Source organism: Megascapheus bottae, chromosome 8 (genome assembly GCF_031878675.1).
Source record: "Megascapheus bottae isolate mThoBot1 chromosome 8, mThoBot2.hap1, whole genome shotgun sequence".
NCBI classification, from domain to species: Eukaryota; Metazoa; Chordata; class Mammalia; order Rodentia; family Geomyidae; genus Megascapheus; species Megascapheus bottae.
Genome location: NC_143516.1, coordinates 5,976,299 through 6,001,561, shown reverse-complemented (window position 1 = coordinate 6,001,561; position 25,263 = coordinate 5,976,299). Strand labels below are relative to the sequence as shown.

The following is a 25,263-nucleotide window of genomic DNA, read 5'->3' as shown; positions in this document are numbered from 1 at the left end:
TGGTGCATGCTAGGCAAGCACTCCACCACTAGGCCAAACTCCTGGCCCCTCATTTCCTTTTTATTATTTCTCCTGTTTCTCTTTTAATAGTCCTCTTAGATATGTGCCATTATAGATAAATGTTGCCAGAATTCCCCTGAAAGGAGACAGAGATAAGTAATAATTCAGTAAAGAATAATAAACGCCAATTGTGGCAATATTTTTATGCATATGTGTCGGTACTAGGATTTGAACCCAGGGTCCTGTACTCTTGCTTGGCTTTTTCGTCTCAGGACTGGAACTCTACCACTTGAGTCACACCTCCACTTTTGATCTTTTGCTGTTTAACTGGAGGTAAGAGTCTCATAGACTTTTCTGCCTCGACTGACTTTGAATCTTTATCCTCAGATCTCAGACTCCAGAGTAGCTAGGATTACCAACACGAACCACTGAGATCCAGTTTCATAGTCACACTATTTATTGTGTTAATTTTCCAACCATTATAAACATTTGAAAATAAGCAGAAATTGAGCCCTGATTTTCCTCTTTGCAGGGAGAGGGAACAAAATAATTTAAATATTTTACTTAATGAAGTTTTTTTTTTTTTTGTACTGACTATCTACTGGATTTTTTTCTGAGCTTTAATATGCATTTAAGTTTGTGACCTTAAAATATTTCTTTATATACTTCAGTTGGAGTTTCTCTGTGCTTCACTGGACTTTCACAGGACCCCAATGTGTCAGGAAGCCCCCAGAACCTTCCTGGACTTGCAGTCAGAGGCCTTGATTTAGCAGGGACTGGCTAGTCCATGAGGGAATATATAGAAGGTCCCTCAAGGAGGTTTTTTTTTTATGCACTCTAAATTTGAGAGTTACTGGTGATGAAACCAAATCAATGAGCAGTTATGCTGTGTATTTATCTTAGGCTTCTAACTCGAACTAAAAATTACAGGCTTTTTTTTTTTGCACTTGCTAAGCATATAAAATCACGCCCTCTGTTGGTTTGTTTCAATAAATGCACATATTGTAGTTTTTCTTCCTTCTTTCCTTCCTTCCGTTCTCTTTTGCAATTTTGACACTTTATTGCCTGCTATTCAAGTTTCAAAACCAGACAGATAAAAATGCTAACACTTTTACTACTAAACATGGTTAAATGTAACATGCAAGCCATCTACTCAGGCTTTCACTGTACCAGTAATAATTGGGGAAATAAAACAATGTAGAAAGACCAAATCTTAACCTAGCCCCTGCTCATTCTCTCAGTGACCGATGGTATAATTAACTAGGATGATTATCTATTATGATGATTGTTATGAAGAAAAATAACTTTGTCCCCTTCCAGGGCCAAGTTTTCAACTTTACCTTCTTATGTGGGCAGCGTGGTATAGCCCACTGGGTCACAAGAGTTTTGAGGACACTTAGCCTTGTGAATGAAATGAAGTCACATTGCTGTGCACATGACTCCAATTCTGTAGGTTGTATCTGAACTCTACTGATTATTTCTTATGCCTTTTAAGAAGCTTTTTAATTGGATATGATCCCATTTGTCATTTTTTTTTCTTTTGCTTTTGTTGCCTGTGCTTTAGGGGTGATAGGAAAAAAAAAAAGCTTTGTCAAGACCAGTATTTGGAAGCATTTTCTCTGTTTTCTTCTAGAAGTTTCTTGGTTTCAGGGCTAACATTTAAGTCATTGATCCATATGAGGTTCACTTTTCTCATTTGGTGAGATAGGAGTCTATTTTCCTTCTTTTGTATGTGGGTTTTCCCAGCACCATATATTAAGGAGATTAAGGAGATTTTTTCTCCAATATTCTTGGTGCCACTATTAAAATTCAAAAGCTATAAATGTACAGATTTATTTCTGGGTTCTCTCTGCTGCTCCATTGATCTGTATGTTTTTATGTCAGAACGGATTGTTTGGGTTACTTAGATTTGTCAAGTGTTCTGATATTTTCATTTTAGTTTGTTTTGTTCATTATTGCTTTTGCTGTTCAGAGTCTATTGTAATTCTATGTTCTGTACTAGTTTTAAGGTTTTGTTTTCTCCTTTTTCCTCTTCTAGTTATATAGTTTATTGTTATTAAAAACAAGGAAAACAGAAACATGAAAAATTCCTCCCAACAATATTCTATTCTATGTGAAAATGCATATAATCATACTTTTTTGGTATTTTATTGTTGAGATAATGTACAGAGGGGTTACAGTTACATTGTCAGGTAATGGATACATTACTTGCCTGGCATATTATATATACATTTATTTGTTTATTTGAAATAGGGAAGGGAAGGGGGAAAATAAGATGATTGGAAGGGGATGAGGAGAGGGAAAGGAGGACAAAAACATGAGAAATGGTATCAGGGTTCGAGAAGTAATTTTTTCTCTTTCTGCGAAGATTGTCACTGCATTTCAGTAGGGATTGCTTTGAATCTGTAGATTGCTTGGTAGGAAAGATAACTACCTTGGCAGCATTCATTCTTCCAATTTATGAGCATGTGACGTCCTTTTGCATATGTTTCTTATTTCCTCTACTTATGCTTTATTGTTCGCACTGTAGGGTTCTTTGTATATTGAGCTTATTTCCTGCACCTTTACTGAATTCATTCTAGTAGGTTGTGTGTGTGTGTGTGTGTGTGTGTGTGTGTGTGTGTTAACAGAGTCTTTAGATTTTCTATACATAATCCAGTTCTTTGTCTTCCTTTCTTTTTGTTTCTCTCTCTTTCTGTTTGGTCTATGTCTCCCTTAAGTATTTCTCCTAAGGTCTCTCTGGTGATGAATTCCCTCAGTGCATGCTTGTCTGAGGAAGGCTTTGTTTAAGTTCATTTTGGAAGGATAGCTTTGCTGGGTATAGTATGCTTGGACAGCATTTTTTTTTTTTTGGTACTTTGAATATACCCACCTGTTTTCTCCTGGCCTGCAAGAGGGCCGGGAGTGGGGATCTGGGAGGATTCTATGTGATGTGATACTCTTACTCTTCTGCTTTTGGAACAATCAGCTTGATTTTAAAATGCCCTTGGAAGATCTCTTGGGTCCAGTGCAGGAGTCTGTATGTCCATCTCTTCCCAGCCCGGGGAGCATTTCAGCTACTATCTTCTTGTTAATTAATGCTTTTAATCGTTTCTGTAAGGCACAGGGGAGCTAGGAGAGGAACGTGAGTGGGGCTTGGATTGCAGCAGGCAGGGTCGGTGGCCCTGGCTTGGCCACGTCTTGGTGACCATAGGACAGGTGGAGAGCAGAGTTCGTGGCTCCAGGCCCCGCAGGAGCCAGCACAGCCCGAGATGCCTCGGAATTTTCCCCAGACAAAGGTAGGAGCAGATGGATTCTTTTCATCCTCCCTACTTCGGAGGAGAGAATCCCAGGTCAGAAACAGTCCCAGAAGACAAATCCAAGACTTATTTCCCTCCAGTGAGTGAGCAAAATGCCAGATGTGCAGACATGGCTCACGGGGTAGAGTGCCATTCTTGAGTGAGAAAGACTGAGCTCTGAGGATTACAGTTCAGAGATGGCCCACGTGGAAAATGGTGAGTGACACTCTTTCCATTAATCAGCAAAATGCCAGACTGGAGGTGTGCTCGAGTGGTAGAGCACCGTTCATGAGTACAAAAGCCGAGTGAGGATGTGAGGCCTGAGTCCAGGTTCTTGGCACATACACAAAAATAGTTCCCTTATGACCAGTATATTTTTATCCCCCAGCTCCGGTAGGCCAAGTTCTCTTCTGGGGCTGGGGGGTACTGGGACACATAGAGGCAGCCTACAACCCCAGAGGTGTCACGTCCGGGAGGGGTACAGGGGGAGACGGACACACAGCTGACTGCAGTCCAGTCCAGTCAGGACTTCTGAGTGAGTGTGCGCAGTCCCCAGGCGAGACTGCCCATGAAGATGTGCCCTGTGGCCCTGTGAAGGGCCCTTACGAGGGTCCAGGCAAGGGGTATGGATGGAGGGAAGTCCAGGTGGGGAGAGGCGTGGGGTAGGCTCATGACCAGGCCCGAGTGCACAGGGTGGCTGTGGCAGAAGGTGTCATCACAGGATGGGAAGGTTGGGGTTCATCCCACTGTGGGGTTCTGCTTCAGCTTCCTGGGGTGAGTGACAAGGTATTTCCTGGCTTCCAGCAGCAGAGGTCCACTGTCTCACAGAGCTCAGGCGTCCACAGGACCAGCATCTCTGGTGATTCTCAGCAAAGCTCGGACTTGGGGGCCACTACACCCCCTCCCTGTCTTCTTTTATGCTAGGGTGGGGCTTGAACATGGGGCCTTATGTCTTGCTCGGCTTTTCCGCTCAAGGCTAGCCCTCTACTACGTGAGCCACACCTCCACTTCCAGCTTTGGGGTGGTTAGATGGAAATAGGAGTCTCGTGGGCTTTTCTGCCCAGGCTGGCTTTGAACCTCAACGCTCAGGTCTCAGCTTCCAGAGGAGCTAGGATTGCAGGCATGAGCCACCAGCACCCAGCTTGTTTTCATATCTTGTGATCTAAGAATGAATATTTTTTTATTTTTGCATTTTAAATAGTTACACAAGATTATATACTTGTGACACATTTAATACATTGAATGTCAAAGTCTGTAGAGTTTGATCAGAACAGTCAAGCCGCTTCTTAAATGCCCCAGGGGGAGTGGTGACATTTTTTTTTATTTGGCCTAGCCTGCCTCAGCCAGAAGGGGGCAGCAGAGAGCCACACTACAACAAGGTCATCTGTAGGGGTCATAGGCTGGGAGGGAGGAAGGAGGCTGGGGCCATCAGGTGTTTTTTGTTTTTTTTTTCCTAGTGGAGGGAAAAGAGATAGGAGCCTGAGGTAGGAATTCCCTGGGAGAGTGGTCTGAGGAGGAGAGGTGGGGAGGACATTAATTATGGAGCAGAGGCCAGGTAACACCCAGGTAAGTGAGATAATAAGAAGCAATTTGGTGTTGCTAGGGTGGAAAGGGCAAAGCCTGCAGGGCGTGGAGAGCAGGGGCAGGACCTCAGCACGCCATGTGGGGCCTGGGCTTGAGCAGAAGGAAGGCAGTGGGGTTTCCGTGGCTGTGCCTCAGGGGACTGGTGAAGCAATCCAGGACAAAAAATGACAAAAATGACCTGGACCCTGCTTGAAATTCACTGTCTTTCCTTTGTTTTCACCCCAGGACTGGGGTGCACAGTGGCTCTTGACTTTCTGTAACTCCATCTTCCCAAGGCCTCTCAGCTTGTTCTTCTAGTTTAACTCTCAGCTTTGGGAGAGGCCTTTTTCTGCCCAAGAGATGTATTCTCCTGTGTGTGTGTGTGTGTGTGTGTGTGTGTGTGTGTGTGTGTGTGTGTGTGTGTGTTGAAGGACGACATGAAGCTTCAGAATCAAGGAGACCCCTTTGAAAAACCCTGAAAATGCATCTACAGGACTCCTGTCTTTCTGAGGCCAGCGTGGGGAAGGACTGAGGACCAGGGGCTTGGGGCCTGATCCCAGGGGCTTCTCACTAGGCGTGTACTTTGTACCCCCATGGGCTCCCCTGCCCTGCTCATTTGCATGCTCTTCCTGTATATGACCTTTGGAAATGATGCTGATACTACATCTTTCTTCAGAACAGAGCAAAACCTTCTAGACAGATGAAGCAAGAGCTAGCCTGAGTCTAGGCTTCTGGCCCCACCTGAGCCGTAGGCCTGGGCTCTGCTGTGTGCGGGCAAAGAAAAGCCTGTGGGCCCAAGAACTGAGGACAGGCAGGGTTTTATTTCCAAGGTCTTACTACTACTGCAAACAAACCTCTTTCCTTGAAACAAAAAAGGGTCATGTGTCAGGTGCTTTCTGATTTAGGAAATTATTAGCTACTCTAAGTAGAAGTAAGCTGATTACATTTTTAAGCGATTGTGTTAATCTTCATCACAAGGAACATTTAGAAGAACATATTCATTCAAATTATGAAATGTTTCCAAAGGAGAAATCAAAGCTTGGAGACTTGTTCAAATGACTCAGATTTAGAAAATCTAAATTTCACTTCAACTTTTAATGATTAAAAACAAAGCCTAATAGTTTCTAACCCTTGTCATGTATGTATGTATGTGTATATGTATGTATGTGTATGTGCATATGTGTGTGTGTGTTTTATGACATTAACAACAGGGTTAGTGGAATTTGTCCATAACTTACAATTTACGTAAGTGTACAAAGCAGTGATTTTCAGGAAATTGGGAGCCCAGCATTTTAAGTTTTGAGTATTTCCATCACCCCCGAAGGATCTCTGTTTTAATTATAAGAAGTGATAGGAGAAAATACTTTAAACTGCCTGCTTCATGTATTTGAGTCACCTCAGATTTGCTCTCACTGGGAAATGACCTTGATCCATCTCTCCTCTAGGTACTCGGGAGACAGCTGGGGCAAAGCTCCTGCAATCTTATCAGAGGTTGAGGTGAGTGTTAGCAAGGACAGGGTAACCATCGGGTGCCCTGGGCCCAGAGGAGGCCCTGGAAGAACTCAGAGTCTCTGTTTGACTAGAGGTCACTGCTTTGGAATGTTACTTCTTTCTTTTGAAAAAAATGCTCATTCATCTGGAAGAGATTCAAACAGAAATGGTTGCAGATTCCCATGAGGAACTTTCCACTTATCAGTATTTCTCTCACCCACTCAGGGTTCTATTTTGCTTTTCAAAATTTCCTGAAATGTTCTAAGGAAGTAAAATTTTCTTTGTGCCAGTATTAGGGTTTGAACTCAGGGTCTGGGTGCTGTCCCTTAGCTTTTCATTCAAGGCTGGAGCTCTATTACTTGAGCCACAGTCTGGCTTTTTTGGTGAATAATTGGAGATAAATCTCTCACAAGCTCTTCTGCCCAGGCTGAACCTCGATCCTCAGATCTCTGCCTCCTGAGTAGCTAGGGCTATAGGTGTGGGCCACTGGTACCAGGGGAAACATCACTTTCTCGGAATTTTTAATTTACTTTTTGATTTATTTATTGATCTATTGATAATTTGTATCTTCGACACCTTACCCGGTGTCTAATGCCATAGGTGTGTGTGGGGTCTACCTTGCTGGCATTGAATATTGGTCTGAGAGGTGTAGACATCTCTCTCTGCACAAAATGCTGATGCCCACCTGGCCTGAAGCTGGCACTCATTCACATATATGATTACTGTGAGTCTGTAAGCCCACCACTGAGAGCTTCTTCCAGGCGCTACTTTTTCAGCATATAATGAACTTTGCCTTAGAATTATCTTATTTTACCCTCCTCAACTTGTAGCCCACTTTCTCCCCCATTCTCTGAATTAAAAAAAAAGTCTACAATAGGCTTGCTCCTCCCTCTGATGTGGTAGGTATTAAAAGAACACAGGGGTCCAGCGGGGACCCCAACCTGATGAGGAAGCTGGCCTAGCTTTCCAGCAGTTTCAGAACACAGGTGGAGTGTATATGGGGCCATCATTCCCACAGTTAAACACCAGGGAACAGTGGTGCCCCTGCAGAAACGAGGGCCCAAGCCGGTTTTCTTTAAAAAAAAGGGGGGGGGGGAAGTGAAGTAGTTCAAATAAACAAAGAAAGAAGGATTCAAATGAATTGTCTAATAAGGCCACATCTGTGTATTTGCAAACTAGTAAATAAGCAAAGAAAGAAGGACGTGCCCAGCACCACTTCTTATCCCTATGTTTCCCTTTGGCAGTAACATTTCTGTGGTTCCCCCCACTCCGCCACCTCTCAGCGAGAGCCAGTGCGTCGGCAGCCCAGGCAGGGTGAGTGCGTGCTGTGCATCCCGGGATGGGAAGCCAGGGAGGGAAGGGAGGAAGGATGATGCACAGCTGGGCTATAGCTTTGGAGCCCAGGAATCTGACTTTGACTCCCTGGGAGGCAGAAAGCAAAAGTGCAGTTGGAGATTGGGAAATACTTCCGTCTTGGTCCTTGGCCTTGCTCTGTGAGCACTGCCAGCCGGCCCCTCTCCTGCCCACCTTCCTCACTCCTGTCCCCAGCCTGGGGTCTCAATCCCACTGTTTGCCTTGAATGTCAGGATTGGCTGGCAGGTGTGGGGCCTCGCAGGTTGCATACAGGTGTGCCCCAGTCTGGGTGCGTGCGTGTGGGAGGGATGGCATGTCTTCTGTGTGTTTGCGGCCCCTGGTGTAAAGTGGACGACCACCATTTCTGTCCAAAGAAACTAACCATGAAATCCTGGGTTTCCAACCTGAATGGTAGGAGTTTGTTTGGCCTGCTTTGTCTTCAGGGCTATTGTGGGAAATCAAACAACGATGTCCTCATGGGTCCTTGGAAACTGTAAAGTGCCAGGAAAACAGATGGTGCTACTTATTTCCATTATTCTGTAATTAAAGGGACTGACCACGCCCATGTATGGGAGAGTATGCATATCTACCAGCAAGAGGAGGGAAATGGTGTATATTCTTTTCTAATTTCCAACTTGGGGAAGCTATTTTAACTTATTTTAAGCTCTCTGATACAAATTTATTGAGTAGATGTGTGGATGGCCGTGGCTGGCTGGTGGAGTGCTAAGGGATAGATGGATGACTGGATGGACACTGGGTGGATAGTTGGATGGTCAGAGTGACTGTGCGTGGGTGAACAGACAGTGGATGGGTAATGGATAAAGGGATAGGAATGTGTGGGTGGGTAGTTAGGGGTCGCCGTGTGGGGGTAAATGAAGTGCAGGGGGATGGACGGGTCGATGGTTGATGATGGATAGATGGATGGATGACGGATGATGACTCATGAGGCCTGGTGGATGGTCGATGGATGCTGGTAAGTGGATTGGCTGTGGGTGGGTGGATGGATGGACGGTAGATGGGCAGGTGGACGGAGAGTGGGTGCATGGTGAATGGAGTCTTGGAGTAAGAAGTGATCTCCCTTTGGTTGTTTCTTCTCCTGCAGTGGGAGGGGGCATTTCTTATCTCTACCCTGGTCATCTGGTGTCTCATCTCCCCTCTCCCTCACGGCATCTGCCTTCTGTCCAGGCTGGCACCCCTTATCTATGGAGTTGGGACGGGGCCATACACAAAAGGAGGTTAAACAAGTAATTTATAACTTCCTCTACGAGGAAGTTGTTATCTGAGCTTGTTGATAATGTTCCCCCTCTAGTGAAGATGGCAAAATACAGAGGGGAAGCAAGAGGAAGCCATCCTCGAGGCGGGCTGTGCTGCCTGCAGGGAGGCCTGCGTTCACCCACACACTCCCACCCTGAGCACCTCACCTGCCTGCGGTGGTTTGGGGGGCTGTTGCTGAACTAATTCCCTCTCCTGTTTCTGTTTCAGTTACATGAACTCGGTCAGTTTAAAGGATTTAATAAGTCGGTGGAAAATTTGTTTCTGTCTGTCACCACCCACATGAAGAGTAAGTGATGTTCATCCTGTTCCATGCAGGCCAGCCCTGGGGGCCTCTGGGGACACTGTGTCCCTCTGGTGACACTGTCCCTGGGGGACCAGGGAACGTTCAGCACCCAGGCTTTTGTCTCTTTACCCTCCCGGGAGCCTCTGGGTTGTTGTGGGGAGAGCTGTCCTGTCAGCTTCCTCCTCTTCTTGCCTGCCCCTGCCCAGCTCAGCAGCACAAACAAAGGAGCTTGGCAGATTTAGACTCCAGAGGCCCAACAACGAAACATAAAGAAAGGCACACTGCCCTGAATCCCAAATCAGAACATTTCAAGCCCCGTGGGGCCTAATATCTGTTGTTTACATGCAATCTCTCATTCATTCTCTTCTCCTCCCTGGTACAATGTTTGTAAGAAGTTTGCACATGCAAATAACTGGATCCCTCGGCTGCAGTGTCCCTTCTGCTCAGATATAAGTTCCCCACCCCCATTTATTTTGATATGCAAATCCCAGAGGACAGACCTCTCATGCTTCCTGAGATGCCAGGATGGCGGGGTGTTTAGAAAAATGTCTGTAAAGAGTAGCTTAATTTATTGGATCTTAGATTTTTTTAGAACAAAAAGCCTAGCATACATCATTACTGCTCTCTTTGTCTCAGTCTCAGTCTAGATTTCTCCCTGTCCTCCCCCCTGCCGTCTCTCCAGAGTCTCATTATGTAGCCAAGGTCTACCTCTACTTTGAGATCCTCTGCCTTAGCCTCCCAAATGTGAATATTATAGGCATGTGTCACCATAGTGGACCCATCACTGAAGTTTTCACACTCATTTCTGAAGTTCTGTTCTAAATGGCAAAAGATAATGTAAACCGCAGAGATATTGTTACATAAACATGCATAGCTAGAAGATAGATGATTGTTGGCGTTTAAGCAATTAGTCTTATCCTAAAAATAATGCTACTTGAAAGCCATCTCTACCAAACCTTAGAAAGATTGTATTTTAATTTAGTGCTATTCCTAATTGTCTGAACTTTAGGTATTAATTTTGTGTAATTTTTTTCTGCATGTGCATATAATTTTTTCTAGGGAACTTTGTTTTAAGATGGATCAGTAACATTTATACAATTATCATATCAATAAAATCCCTAGGGGAAACACACACACACACACACACACACACACACACACATATATATATATATACATATATGCTACATATGCATATCATACATATATACATATACTATATATACATGTAGAGTATATATAAATATATTAAAAAATGGCCAGGATTCCTGGCCCCCCCTTTCTCCTCTCCAAGCCTCCATTTCTCACCCTTTTCTCTGCAGGTGTCTGTGGATAGTCTCATTGTTGTATTGGCTCTGAGACGATCTCAAGGTTTGATTTTAATTAATTATCTGTATTCTATTCAAGCCCTGTCACAAGAGGACAATTGAAATCAAAGCCCTGCTCTTTGGATAAGCAACAGCAGTGAGCAGCCTGTCCCTTCTCTCAGAAGGGGGAGGAGCGGCTGCATTTCATGGACTTGTCTGTCACAGTGTTGGCCTTCCATCTGCCCAGCCCTCCCTGCCATGTCTGTCAGGGTCAGGGCAGCTTCTTAGGCAATGCAGCTGGCTTTTCCCATTGCAGCCTCCTATCTGGGGCCTTCTCTCCATCTTCCTAGATGTGTAGCCCATCCCCTAATCCAAGTACCTTCTCTCCATCTTGCAGTGCACGCATCCTATCCCTTAATCCTAGCAACTGTGTGACCTTCCCCTTTGGACCATTACTGTGGAGTGAGTGCCTCAGAGCCATCCCTGCTCTGAGATCCCTCAGCCACAGAGATCACAGGCACAGGACACCTGGGTGGCACTGCATAGGTGTCCTCAGGTCCCTGTGGCCCCTCCTGCACAGCTGCCACATGTGGAGACCCACCTACGTAGTGCTGCGTGGACAAGCATTCAGCCAGGGTGGAATGTGGCTGGGGCCCCCCAGAAGCAATGCAGTGTCCTTTCTCAGATATGAGGTCTGGGAGTGTGCTCAGAGGCCGGGGGGCCACGTGCACACATTTCTTGAGCTCCTCAGAGGGGGCGTGAGGCTCTGCAGTAGCACTAGCTGAACTCTCCTCAGGGTTTTTTTTTTTTTTTTTTTTTTGCCAGTCCTGGGCTTGAGCTCAGGGCCTGAGCACTGTCCTTGGACTTTCTCAAGGCTGGAGCTCTACCACTTGAGCCTCAGCACCACTTCTGGCTTTTTTTCTATGGATGTGGTACCGAGGAATCGAACCTCCTGCTTCTTGCATGCTAGGCAAGCACTGTACCACGAGACCACACTCCCGCTCCTCCAGACCACTTTTATGCTGCAAAAACAAAGCCGCACAGGTCATCTTCGCAGGGTATGCTCACTCGAGCACTTGTCAGGATACCTCACATCTTGCTTTCACCTCCCGAGGAGTCCCAGGAAATGGCATTAGGCATAGATAAGGTCTTAGTCAGGAGCCCCTGAAATGCTGGTATGTTTCAAAGGCTGCCATCTTTGTAAGTAGACTCATCCGGATGACCTGGAGTAAGAAGGGGGCGCAGGAAGGCATGTGGCCTCTGGGACCACAGGGCACCCTTGGGGGAATCCAGCCCTTTGCTGCCCTGCTGGTTGCCTTCCCCTCTTCCACAGTGGACTGCCACCATGCACTGCTGTCCATTGTGCCCTGTCAGCAGTGAGGCCTGGGAGTGGCAGGGAATTCGGCTCCTCGTGTCCCAGCCCGCTGTGTGCTCCCAGCTGTCCTCCCTCATTTCTCTTCTAGAACTCTCCAAGTCCCAGAATGATGTGACTTCTGAGAAGCATCTCCTAGCCGCCAGCTCCAGGCAAAATGTGAGCCAGGTGGAGAGACGGAGTCAGTCAGACACTGCTGTCAACGTCACCGCCAGGGTACCCCGAGTCCTCTATGCCTCTGCCCTGGTCACCTTCATGTCTTTTCAGAGCTTTCCAGACTGTTTCCTCTGTAGATTTACTTTTCCTGTCATAGAAACGCCTTAGCAGTCAATAACAAACATAAGGACAAGCCCTGGCTCGAAAGCTGTCATGGTTACTCTGTTTAGCTCTCCAGGACCCATTCAGCCCTCAGGAGCCAGGGCTCCGCTCATGACCAGGTTATCTTTAGATGAGGTATGAGGAACCCAGGTGTCCTTCTGCAGTATCAAGTCCCACCTCTGTCCACTGCCCTCTGCCTGAGACAGGACACACATCTGCAGAACAAAGACACGAGGAGCTCCGGGTCTGAGCTGCACCGGCTCTTGAAACCATCCAGTGAGATGGCGCTAGTGCAACCAAGGAACTGAGTTTTATTTTATTTCAATTAATTTAAATTTGAGTTCAACTCATCCCACATGGCCAGTTGCAAAAGGAGTACACATAATAGGAGAAGTGCCCACTCTTAGCCAAGTACAATTTAGAGACCTGTTTTGATTTTTCCCCGTTTATGAGCGTGTAAGAGCTCAAATCACTCTCAGGCTGGATATTCAATTTCATGTGAGGAAATGGCTAGTATCAATGCTAAGGCTGAAATATGACTGATAGATAATGAATCTAACCTTAATTGTTTGCGAGTATCCCTAAATTTGGGTGCTATGTGTCTCTAGGCTCCAGGGGTATGTGGCTCATACCTGCTCTTCTATTTTCCAGTAACATTAACTGATACAGTCAGGCTGTGCCTGCTGGGGTCGCCATATCTATCTGACTGAAGTCAGATGGGGATGGAGAGTGTAATAGAGCTTCTGCTCTTTCCCTCTAGAAGGTCAGCTCACCAGATATTCTGAAAGCTCTCCATCAAGAAGATCCTAAACGTTCTGCCGGCCCTGTTTTGAAGCAAGAGACTCCTCCATCTAGTCCAACATCCAGTACTTTATTTTCTGGAGGCCTGAGACACGTGAGTCTTTGTCCTGATACTCTTGACATAGGTCATGCAGCTGTGAGGACGTCAAATGAGCTGTGTGGACAGCTCAGAGTTACGGTATTGGCCTAGGCCTTGCGTCTGACTCATAGCACTCAGAACAGAACAAACCAGAAACCTTAAACTTGATTGAAAGGCAGGGACAAGGATAAACGGTTGCCTTGTGAGAGAAATTAGAAGAGGACGGTAGACTTCAGACATATTTCTTTTAGACTGGGATGAACATTTTTTCATGGCGCGGTGTGTGTTCAAGACCAGCACTCTACCACTTGAATCACAGGACCATTTCTAGTTTTTCACTGGTGAATTGGAGATAAGAGTCTCATGGGGACTTTTCTGCCTGGGCTGACTTTGAACTGTGAATCTCAGACCTCAGCCTCTGAGTAGTTAGAAGGCAGGAGCTTCGGGTACCCAGCTCAATTCAACATATGAGTTTATAAATACAGCGCATCTTGTTCAGTGTTCCTCCCCATCATGCTTCATCTTCCCAAGCCCTACCCATACCCTCAAGTTTCACACATGTACATTGAATATGACTGTATTTGCCTACTTTCCTCTATCCATTAGTTGCCATTACTATTTGGAAATATAGCTGTGGTTCCAGTTGGCACCCAGTTTTTTTCCTTCTGTGAAATGAAAGGGTATGCGTTTAAAGGAAATGACTTGCAGCCTTCAGTTCACGGTCAAGTGCACCCTGCCTACCCTGGGGTTGCATTTGCCTGGATTTGACTTTTCTTTCAGATACAGATAGTGCCACTGGCTTGCCCAGGAGTCAATCAGGCTGTTCTTCCAGGCCAGACTCTCTTGGATTGGCCCAGTTTGCTGTTCCTGTATTTTCAGTTTGCTCAAGGATTCTGTACTAGCTCTGTGTATAGGGAACTAGAAGTGCTCTGGCAGGGTCCTGCTGGGAGAATTATTAGTTATCTCAGAAGGAATTTGCTTGACAAAGGGTGATCCCTGCTCATCTTCCGTTTTCTGAGGGTGAAGCCTTTCTCCTCCTGTCACAGCCCTGGAACTGTGGACTCAGCAGAGCCCAGAGGGATGGCCCAAGGGTTGGAGCAGAGGCTCCTTCCAGCTCAACTTCTGACTAGCCATGCTGGCTGGGTGTGTTTCAGGCTGGCCTGACCTCTGTTTATCCACTCATGAAGGAAGAGTGAGTCACTGAAGGACTTCCTGGAAGCTCCAGGATTCTGGGTACCAATAGGGAGAGCCCAGCTTCACCTCTCTCCCAGGGATCCCAGCGCACAGTAGGGCAGGCCTAGTCTCAGACCCTCCCATTCACATGATTGGGATCAGGCCTGTCCTGCTCTGTCACCAGTCCCAGGTGCCACGTCCTGATGTGTTTATCTGGTTAACTCAGTTCTCCATGCTCCAGCACCATTTCACAGCTTCTCCAGCCTTCCCAAACTCTCTTCCTCTTTACTGTCCGCAAATAAATCTCCCTTCTTACTGCAGCAAGCACAGGGTACAGAAGCAAAATGAAAAATATCACGTTGGAGTTCCTTACCTTCCTAATTCCAAACCCTTCTCTTCTATCATGTAGGAGTGCTGGGTGCTTTAGTTCCACCAAATGAAGAATTCTGAGGCAGGAAAAGTGGGAAGAGAGGCAATGTTTATTTGAAAGTGTAAGGAGACAGGGAAAGTGAGGAAAGAAAGCCCCTTGGTTACTGGTGGTATAAGCCTCTAAACTTGGAGGGCCTCCCCATGCCATCTCAGGGCTGTCCATATACTTGGGAAGGAGGGAATTGTGAGCAGGAGGGTGAAAAGGAGGAGGAAATAAAGAGGAGACGAAAGAGAAGAGGAGGAGCAGGAGGCAGATTCTTCAATGTAAAAGAGTAAGAAGTGAGGTCCTCCTTATATAGAGAAGGGTCCCCCTTTTATAGCCTTTTTTGGAGTCTCGGCTGTTTTGATAAGTGGTTGGGTCACTGCCCCCCTCATGACATGGAGAGGGGCTCTGGTCCCCTTTGCAAGACCGCTCTATGATCATGGGGTGTATCTCAGTTCCCCAGGGTATTCAAGAAGAGCAGGGGCCTCAGCCTCCACAGGCTGTCTCTACAGCTCAGGTTTCCCAGGATTCCCAGGGGAATCACCACCACTGGGTCAGCGTCTTCCCAGATTGCCTAATCTTTGACCTTTCACTGCTTCCTCCGCCTTCATACCCATCCACTTTCCTTTCCAAGCTTTGGATCTTGTCTTCTCTTGCATTCACAGTGCCTTATTCCCTTGCCTTTCTTCTCGCTTCTTGTATATTCAGCTTTTACTAAGCTGAATCCTTCCCACTGGTCTCAAACACATGAAACTCTCTCTTCTCTTTCTCTTTTCATTATTATCTTTAGGTAGCTATACAAAGGCATTGCCATTTATCAAAGCAGTTTATGAGCACAATTATTTTGATCCATGTCATCCCGTTCAACATTCTCACCCATCCCTCCCAACCCACCCCTTCCCTCACTCTTCTTAATTTTGTAAGATATGTATTAGGTTCTTGACTGCATTTATCCACTCTTTTCTTCATTTGTCTACCCTTTCCCCCTTGATCTCACCTAATTCCTTTTCGAGTACCCATTTCCTAGTGATTTATTTACTTATTTAATTTTGCCCAAGAAATTACATTATTTGAGATCTCTAGAATTTGCTGTATTTCATTTAATACATTGTGTATCACCCAACACCCTTATCTACAAGCTAAACCTAGCTTCCACATATAACACGCAGCCATTGTCTCTCTGGGCCTGACTTCACCTAATCTAATTTTTCCAAATCTTTGTATTTCTTTACAAATGGTACACTATCATCCTTTCTAATGGCTGAATAAAATTCCATTGTGTGTATATATACCACACTTTCTTGATCCATTCATCCACTGAGGGGCATCAAGGCTGATTCTATACCCTGGCAATGGCGAGTAGGGGAATAGGAATGGAGAGAGGGGGAGGTACATCAAGATACGTTGTATTCATAGACTAGAATGTTAAATTGGAACCACTTTGTACAACTAAAGATAATTTCAAAACTTTTAAGCCAGGTACCAATGGCTCACGCCTATAATCTTAGCTACTCAGGAGACTGAGATCTGAGGATCATGGTTCAAAGCCAGCGTGGACATAAAGTCGGAGAGACTCATCTCCAATTAACCACTAGAAAATAGGAAGTGGTACTGTGGCTCAAGCGGTAGAGCACTAGCCTTGAGCTGAAGAGCTCAGGGACAGCGCCCAGGCCCAGAGTTCAAGTCCCATGACTGACAAAAAAATGATTATGAAGTTAATAAATGGGCACTCCAGTATTTTGGCTTAAAATTATGTAGATATGATGGTATGAAGGAGTGAGAGGCCTTGTACCTAGAGAAGCAATGGAATTAAGTCACAAATCTTGGATGGCTGTCTTAACCCTCTGTAACTTCAGTTCAGTGACTTAACCCACTGGGTTTGAGTTTCCTCCTCTGTGAATTTTGAGGGTAACAAAATCAGCCTCCCATTTTCAGTTTGTGGAACTTGAATACCATCACATACACATATGTTATCAATAGTAAAATATTATTAATAATAATAATAGTAGTAGCAGGCACTGACTGGTGGCTCACACCTGTAATCCTAGCTATTCAGGAGGCTGACATCTGAGGATTATGATTCAAAGCTAGCCTGGGCAGGAAAATCCATGAGACTCTCATGTCCAATAAACTACTCAGAAAAAGCTGTTAAGTGGTGCTGTGGCTCAAAGTGGTAAAGGGCTAGCCTTGAGTAAAAGAAGCCCAGGGACAGTGCTGAGGTCGTGAGTTCAAGCTTTAGGATTGGCGAAACCAACAAAAACAAAAAACAAAACAGCCTTGGCAGTAGTTACATCATTAAAATGCTTTTGGATCGGTAGGTGTTGTGCTTAGTATTTCACCTACATTATTGTTTTCAAACCCTATGAGACTTGTCTTATGTCCTCACAGCATTTTTTGTTAGAAAATCTATACATCTTCATTTGCTATGAGAAACATTTTACAGAGGACATGAAGTCAAGTGTGTTGTATTATTTAAAGCCAATGATACCTTTACTAACAAATTTTATCTATTTACCTGTTAGAATAGTATGTTAAAAATACCTATTCCTTCTTTGTCAGTTTTTTCCCTATATTTACGTCTTGTTAATGCTTTCAAGTGGGTTGACTCCTTTATCATTATGAAATACTTGTCTTTTTGAAGTAGTTACTGATATATTCTGGGTTAAATCTGTCTCACCTACTTGCTTTCTACTTTTCCTGTTATCTTTTTCTCCTGATCTGTGGTCTGTCTTCAATCCCTCTTCTAGTGATTGTTTTGGGATTTGTTAGATCTTATTTCTGGTTTCTGCCATTTCTCTTGGATAGTAAGTAGTGTATCTTCTTATGTCAAAGGTAATATGTCTTCCCCCCAATCTGCCATTAATGTTTTCTCTGCCAGTGTTCCAATTTATGAAAACTTCTTTTTTACTTTTCAACCTGTAATTTATTACTTGTTACTTTTTGTAAAATTCTTAGCTATGATCTCTTTAAATACATTACTGCCCCATTTTAATTTTTTATGATTCTTCAAATGTATATTATACTTTCTCTTTATGTCCAATATATTTCTCACACTTTCTATCCACATTGTTCTCATATATATATATATATTATATATATTTTTTAATGATGGGAATTCTTCAGACATTTATTTGTCCACCTTTCCCTCCTTCCTTCCCCCTTACTCCTGCCAATCACATTTCTACCTTCTTCATTTGTGCTGTCACAGCATCCTGTGTGGTTTTCACTGTGTATGATTTTGAAGTCATACGTTTAAAGCAGTCATATTGTCGTTGGCAGATGGTAATTTTCAGAACCAGCAGTTAACTGGGTGTGGAGGAGCTGGCTGCATTGCATTCTAGGCCTTCAGAGGAGTTGTTGGTCTGGTTTTGCCACTCTGTCTTTTTTTTCTCTCTCTCTCTGCCTTTCTCTGTCTCTGTCTCTCTGTTTCTCTGTCTGTCTCTGTTTGTCTGTCTCTTTCTTTCTCTTTAGCATTTCCGACACTTGGCCAGGAACTTTCTCAGTTTCTTCCCTTGTGTTTTGTAGTATGGCAGATTTGGTTAGGAATTTGAAACCAATTAGACATCTCTGTTCCTGTAAAATCAGCACTGAGAGTGATCTCATGCAAATGGTAGCAGTTGTTGAAGCAAATTTAATAGTGATAAGGTGCTTTATTTTATGTTTTAGGCACAGACATTTTACTTATCTCCGTCCATCATCTAAGCTTAAAGGGCCTCAACTTACAATGGCAGTTTGGTTGTTTTATTTTTGGGTACCCATAAAAGTTGAAACACAATTTACTGTGACCTCTGCATCCTTGACAAGCTTCATTCAGTCCTTACTATCACCCTGAGAAATGAGGATAACTTTTCCCAGTAAGACTTTGACACAGCTGAGCCAGCAATGAAATAGAAGTCTGTGTGACAGCCAGTATCAGCCGGTGGCTCCACAAGTGATGTCCCATGTCCTGCCAGGAATGCTGTCTGGTGCTGAGGTTGTCTTTGCAGGACTGCACGAGATAGTTGGATTCATCTCCAATGATTCCTGTGAACACGTGGGCATGTACAACCTTCATTGCTAGGCAAAGACCTCCTCCCTCCCTCCCTCCCCCCCCCTCTCGCCAGTCATGGGGCTTGAACTCAGAGCCTGGGCACTATCCCTGTGCTTCTTTTGCTCAAGGATAGTGTTCTACCACTTGAGCCACAGGGCCACTTCTGGCCTTTTTAGTTTATGTACTGGGGAATTGAACCCAAGGCTTCATGCATGCTAGGCAAGCAGTCTACCACTAAGCCATATTCCCAGCCAAGACCGCATCTCTTTAGGCTAGAATAGGTGGCCACTTTGGCAAAGTAAAAGCTGGTGAATTCTGGTGAGACTGCATGCTCTATATGAATTGCAATGTATTTGATATCTTCAAATCAGAACTGCAAAAAAGTAATAATTATTAATTATTAATCTGTTGTTTTGATTCTAGGGAAGCTTAATTAGCATCAACAGCACTTGCACAGAGATGGGTAATTTTGACAATGCTAATGTCACTGGAGAAATAGAGTTTGCCATGTGTTACTGCTTTAAAACCCATGCTTTAGAAATACATATCAGGACCTGCAAGAATCTTGCTTATGGGGAGGAAAAGAAGAGAAAATGCAATCCGTAAGTGTCTTTTTTAATAAAGTTTTTGTACAATATGATATATGGACAGATTCTCAAGATTATATAGAAAAGTGAAAGTCTAAGAATATCTAAGATGATCGTAAAAGAACAAAAATGGAGAAGACTTGCTGTAAGGAAGTCTCAATAAAGCTATAGTCATTCAGACAATGTGCTTTCATTGCTGGTTTTTTTTTTGTTTTTTTTTTTTGTTTTTTTTTTTTTGCCAGTCCTGGGCTTGAGCTCAGGGCCTGAGCACTGTCCTTGGACTTTCTCAAGGCTAGAGCTCTACCACTTGAGCCTCAGCACCACTTCTGGCTTTTTCTATGTATTTGGTACCAAGGAATAGAACCCGGGTCTTCATGCATGCTAGGCAAGCACTCAACCACTAGGCCAAACTCCCGGCCCAGACAATGTGCTTTCCATTCAAGGGGAGACAGAACAGAATCCAAAGTCCAGCTGCAGAGTTTAGTATATATGGGAACTGACTGGCCAAATGGTCTTAGACCATTTGTTTGTTGTAACATAAATCTGTAGACTGGGTGGGTTGAAATAACAGGAATTTCTCACCATCAGGGGCGCTGGTATATTTGGTGGTTGTTGAGGACCACTGGTTTCTGTGGTCCCAAAGAGGAAAGTGGCAAGGTGGCTCTCAGAGGACTTTGACAACGCCATCTGTTCCTGAAGTCTGAGTAGGGCTCCCACCAAAGACCTTCACAGTGGGGCTTCAGTTTCAAGTTGTGAATCTTAGGGGAACGTAAACATTTAGTCAAACAAGGGGCTAGGACTAGACAGTGATGGGGGAAAGTAGGCTTCAATAAATGGTGTTGGAAAGTTGAAAGACTTCCACACAGGAATTCCAAAATCAAAATTTTGCTTCATATACAATTCATAAATAGACTAAATAGTTTACCAACTGATACGAAATATCACCACTATTTAAATGCTATTTAAATATCCATTTCCCTGATCACTAACACAGAAATACAATTTTTTTTTTGGTGCTTGTCCTGGGGTTTGAACTCAGAGCCTGGGCCTTGTCCCTGACATTTTGCTCAAAGCTAGCACTCTACCACTTGAGCCACAATGATATTTCCAGCTTTGTCTGAGTATTGGAGATAAGAATGTCATCCTTTCAGGGCTGGTCTTCCTTTCCTCTTTATGTTGGGGGGCTGGAGGGCAGTGGTCAGTGAGGTGGGGAAGAGGGTGGTGCCTTGGCCCTGCCATCAATGCAGATTGAGGAGTCTGTTCCCTAGTTTGCATCAAATGGCAGGAGAGGAGGGACTACTCTGGAAGATCACGTAGCCAACCTTTGGCAGAGCCGTGTGAATCAGAAGCCCACCAGCAAAGCACCACTCGTGGCAATCTTGGTCACTGGGCCATGACTCAAATTCCAGCAGGAAGCAGAGTGCAGAAAAGGCTGATGTGCTCATTCTGTTCACCTGAACTCTTTGTCTCCCCCACGCTAGCTCTGAATTTGTCCTCCTGCATTTGGCCCCCAGGTATGTAAAAACCTACCTGCTGCCTGACAGATCCTCCTGGGGGAAACGCAAGACTGGAGTCCAAAAGAACACCACAGAGCCAACCTTTGAGGAGACCTTGAAGGTATTTGCTGGGCACATGTTTCTGAACTGAGTCCTCCCAACCCAGGCTGGGCACAGGGTCAGGGTCCAACAAGTCTCTTTAAAATCCTGTAAGTGCAGACACCCATACATTTCGTCGTGGTTTTGTCAAGCAGTGGCTGCCACTGTCAAATAGGCATTTGCCTTTTTACAGGGAAAAAGTACAGGAGAGTGACATTTGTGGAATGATTTCTGAGCAAATACAAATGGCAAAAAGGAACCTGGTTGCCTCTAAATTTCAAGCTAACACCTGGAAACAGAGTGGCTCCAGAGTTGACTTGTCTTGTTGCAAACAAGGGTCAGATAACTAAGTATTTGAATCATTGTCAGATGGGACTCCCCCAAAATGAGACCACTGATATTCTCAGTACAAGTGCTTCATGATTGCAATATCAGAAAAAACTCGTATTTTTTAGACTATTTTGTTGTTGTTGTTGTTGTTGTGTCAGGCCTGGGGCTTGAACTCAAGAGCTTAGCATTCTCATTTGGGTTTTTTGTTCAAGCCTGGGATTCTCCCACTTGAGCCACAACTCCTCTTCCTGATTTTTTTTTTGTTAATTATAGATGAGAGTCTAAAGGACTTTCCTGCCTAGGATGACTTTGAACAGGGACCCTAAGATCTCAGCCTCTTGAGTAGCTAAGATTATAGGCATGAGCCATTGGTACCTGGCTTAAAAGTTTTGAAATTATCCTTAGTTGTACAAAGTAGTTTCAATTTAACATTCTAGTCTATGAATATATCGTATCTTGATGTACCTCCCCCCTCTCTATTCCTATTCCCCTCCTCTTGACCTTTTCCCCAACAACACATGTTTCAGCTTCTTGGTTTTCACTTTGTTAGTTACGACCCTGCATATGTTTACAGATAAGTTTATTATTTAGATCTTACTTCCACAAATGAGGGAAAACTGTTGTTATTGTTGTTGTTTGATTATAAAGGACTCCCTCGCCCAACTTTCTTTAATGCTAAGAAATCTGGTTAGGTTTAGGGCAGAGCTAGGACTGCCTGCTCTGACTTGGGGTGCAGAGCTGGCTCAGAGGCTGGGTCTGGGCACAGAGCTGGTTATGGGAACCCTAGCCAGATGGGAAGCCCAGCCCTGGGGGCCACAGCCAGAACTGGGTATCCCAGAAGTCCTGCTGTCTGATGCTGGCAAGAAGAGAGGGCTTTGTTTGTCTTCCTTGGCAAGTAGGGGTGTCTGTGAACTGGCAGGCAGGGGCCATCTGGGCAGCTGGCACAGAGCCTGAGTTCATGAAATAGTAATGGCCATTGTTTATTCCCTGGGTCCCTGCTGTTGCCAAGTGCTGTCTATATAGTAAGGCAGGCATTGGAATCCTCGCTCGCCAACCAGAGCTGGGAGGTCTGGGTACCCAGAGGCCTCTGACAGCCCAGTGCACTGGCAGCCCAGGAGGCCTCTGGGTTTTCTTTTTACATGATGAGCTGTGACTCATCAGGTGTGGGTGAGGCCTGAGAAGCTCTCCTGCCCCTTTGCACACTGCTGACTGGGGCCAGGCACACATAAGTCAGCCACGTAGCCTCGTCATGAGGCCATTTGCCAAGCCACGTGCCTGCTAGGAAAAAAAAATTAAGACTGTCACCTCACACATCTTAAATGGCTACCTAAAATGACACATCGGGCATTCTTTTGGGCTGAGGCTCAGCCAGCGTTTGCATTCATGGCTGGTACTCTGTTACATGAGCCGTGCTTTAGTTCCGTCATTAAACATTTAAGATGGTATTTTTATGATAGGCAGAGGCCTCCAAAGGCTATTTTTAGATAAAATTATGAAGTTAATTTCTTTTTTTTTTTTTTTACCATACGCACCTCTCTGTGAGTAAGTTTTCCTTTGGGTTCCATGGTTTGAAATGAGGGCTTTAGAGTTGGGAGACAGACACTCTACCACTTGAACCACATCCCCACAATTTGCATTTTTTCTTGTTCTAAAGATGATGTAGTTACAGTTGTGTAAGTCGGGTGATGAGTACATTTCTTTTTGTACAGTTATCTCTTGCTCTCTCCCAGTTTTCCCCTCCCATCCTCCCTTACAAATTGTAAGTTCATTTTCAGCATCACGTTTAGTGAGTACCACTACTGCATTTGTTCACCCCATGGTGGTTTTTTTTTGGCCATGGGTTTGTGGTCCTGGAAAACTTGGCAAGGAAGTGGCTCTCCTCTCAATTCAGAGCATCTCCACACAGGCCAGGCTTGAACTCAGGAATGATGCAAAAGATGAGGGAGCCAGTTGGTCATTTGAAAGCTTTGCAGAAACCAGCATTCCCATTTCCCCAGGCTTTTGCACCTAGGACACTGTACAGGCTGAGGTGGGCATCCAGGAAGACTGCAGAAGGAAGGAACTATGACAACCACCCCCAATCAGTTTTGAGAAAAGTACACAAGCGAGTTGAAGCTTGAGAAATGGATCGTCAAAAGTTTTCTGGGTGGGACTCTGCTGGCTCATGTCTTAATCCTAGCCACTGTAGAAGCAGAGATCGGGAGGATAGAGGTGACAGGCCAGCTTCAGCCCAAGAAGTCCTCGAAGTCCCAGCAGAATGTCCAGGCTCTGGTGGCTCACACTTGTAATCCCAGCTACTCAGGAGGCTGAGATATGAGGATCGAGGTTCAAAACCAACTTGGGAAGGGAAAGTCTGTGAGACTCTTATCTGTGATTAACCATAGAAGTGGAGTGTGTGGCTCAAGTTGTACCTTGCTAACCTTGAGCAAAAAGCTAAGGGACAGTGCTCAAGATCTGAGCTCAAGCCCAAGTACCAGCAAAACAAACTATCAAACACACATAGATACAAACTATTTTTTTGAAGTATAGCTTTTACTACTTTAGGATGGCACTGGCTGGGCATGGTTTGGGTTGGGTGCAGGTTCAGAGCTTAGGGTTGGGTGGGGTCTTCCATCCTTGTTCTGAGAAGTGGGTCCAGGGAGGGGACAGAACTGGGCTGTGGGAGCAGGTTCCGGTGACTGTCCAGGCTGGAGCATTTGGGACGTGGGCAGAGGGCATTCCCCTTTCCACGCCCTCCCCCAGTGCAGTCAGCTTGGCCATGCCAGGCCCCTGGCTGCAACCAGCTCTCAGGATGGGGTGGAGGGGCAGGGTTGGCCCAGGGGCAGGGCCAGAGGTCTCCTCTCATTACTTCTGCTCTCTTCCTGCAGTATCACATAGACCTTTCCCAGCTGGTGACCCGGAAGCTGCAGGTGTCTGTGTGGCACCTGGGCACTCTGGCTCGGAGAGCATTCCTCGGCCAGGTCGTCATTCCTCTGGCCACGTGGGACTTTGAGGACAGTGCATCACGGGCTCTCTGCTGGTACTCCCTCCGGGCCAAGGTGATGTCTGTGTGAGGTTGGGATTGTCCGTCACTTTTCAGAGGGTAGCTCCCTGCGGAAGTCACTCTCCCGCGTTCCACACCTGGAAGGCTAGGGTGCCACATCTCTGTGGATGGAACTGGGCATGGCCTTGGCCTACATAGATCACCACCAGGCTTGTCCAGCTGGGCTTCCTCTGGAGAGCCTCCTCTGGCAAGCAGGCTAGAAGCAGAGTGTGCCAATCTTAACAGCATCTCTCCCCATGCCAGCTAAGAAATCAGGGCTCACAGGATAGGGTGTTGCTCACAGGCCTGTGCCCCAGGGCTCTGACAGCAGGGGATTGTGGAGCTGGCATCTGATGTCTAAGTCCTGAGAGTAGAAGAGGCTGTATCTCAACTGGCATCTCAGACCAGGCAGAGAGGCTTCAGCGTGGACGCAGGCCGGCCCATGTGTTTCCCCGGGGAACGGGGGCCCTCCTCAGTCACCAAGAGCTGCTTCTCCTGCTGGAGCCTCAAGACCACACATGCAGTGCTCACCCCGGGGTGAAAGATTGACTGGATTTCAGGGCCATTATCCCCTGGGCTCTTCTTACTTAAGGGCCAAAGGACTGGTGACCAGAGAAACTGTGCCAATAGAAAGGGAGGATCCTCAGTAGAGGTCAGGACAAGTTGCTACCAGACACCGTGGCTGGGAGAGCAGCCCTGGCTGGGGCACCAGCCGTGACCTCTGTGGACTCCAGTGCTCACGTGAGCCTTGGCGGAGTCCCTCATGACCTGGATGGAAAGGAAGGTGGGGGGACCCAGATCTTATCCACTGTTTCAGACCTTGTATCCAGTTTTCCTTAGGGTTAGTTTGCTCTCAGAGGCCTACTTCTTCAGACCTGCCAACTGTGGCTTGCAGGGTGAGCGTGGCAGGGATGAGTCCGTAGATGAAGACTGGGCACAGTGCCATGCCCACCCCATGCCTGGCTCTTGCAGGCCTGAAAGCTTTTGCAGGGGT

At 45.6% G+C, this 25,263-nt stretch overlaps 1 protein-coding gene across 1 annotated transcript in view; it reads left to right on the top strand.

Annotated features, from left to right (window-relative positions):
* Sytl3 (synaptotagmin like 3) overlaps positions 1 to 25,263 on the top strand; it is a 48,147-nt gene that overhangs the window by 19,243 nt on the left and 3,641 nt on the right. Inside the window, exons 5-12 of the mRNA XM_090337890.1 lie at positions 6,287 to 6,338; positions 7,577 to 7,646; positions 9,168 to 9,246; positions 12,014 to 12,138; positions 13,001 to 13,135; positions 19,159 to 19,337; positions 20,837 to 20,939; positions 24,115 to 24,285. Of these exons, the coding sequence (XP_090194016.1) occupies positions 6,287 to 6,338; positions 7,577 to 7,646; positions 9,168 to 9,246; positions 12,014 to 12,138; positions 13,001 to 13,135; positions 19,159 to 19,337; positions 20,837 to 20,939; positions 24,115 to 24,285 (914 nt within the window). The remainder of the gene's footprint in view (positions 1 to 6,286; positions 6,339 to 7,576; positions 7,647 to 9,167; positions 9,247 to 12,013; positions 12,139 to 13,000; positions 13,136 to 19,158; positions 19,338 to 20,836; positions 20,940 to 24,114; positions 24,286 to 25,263) is intronic.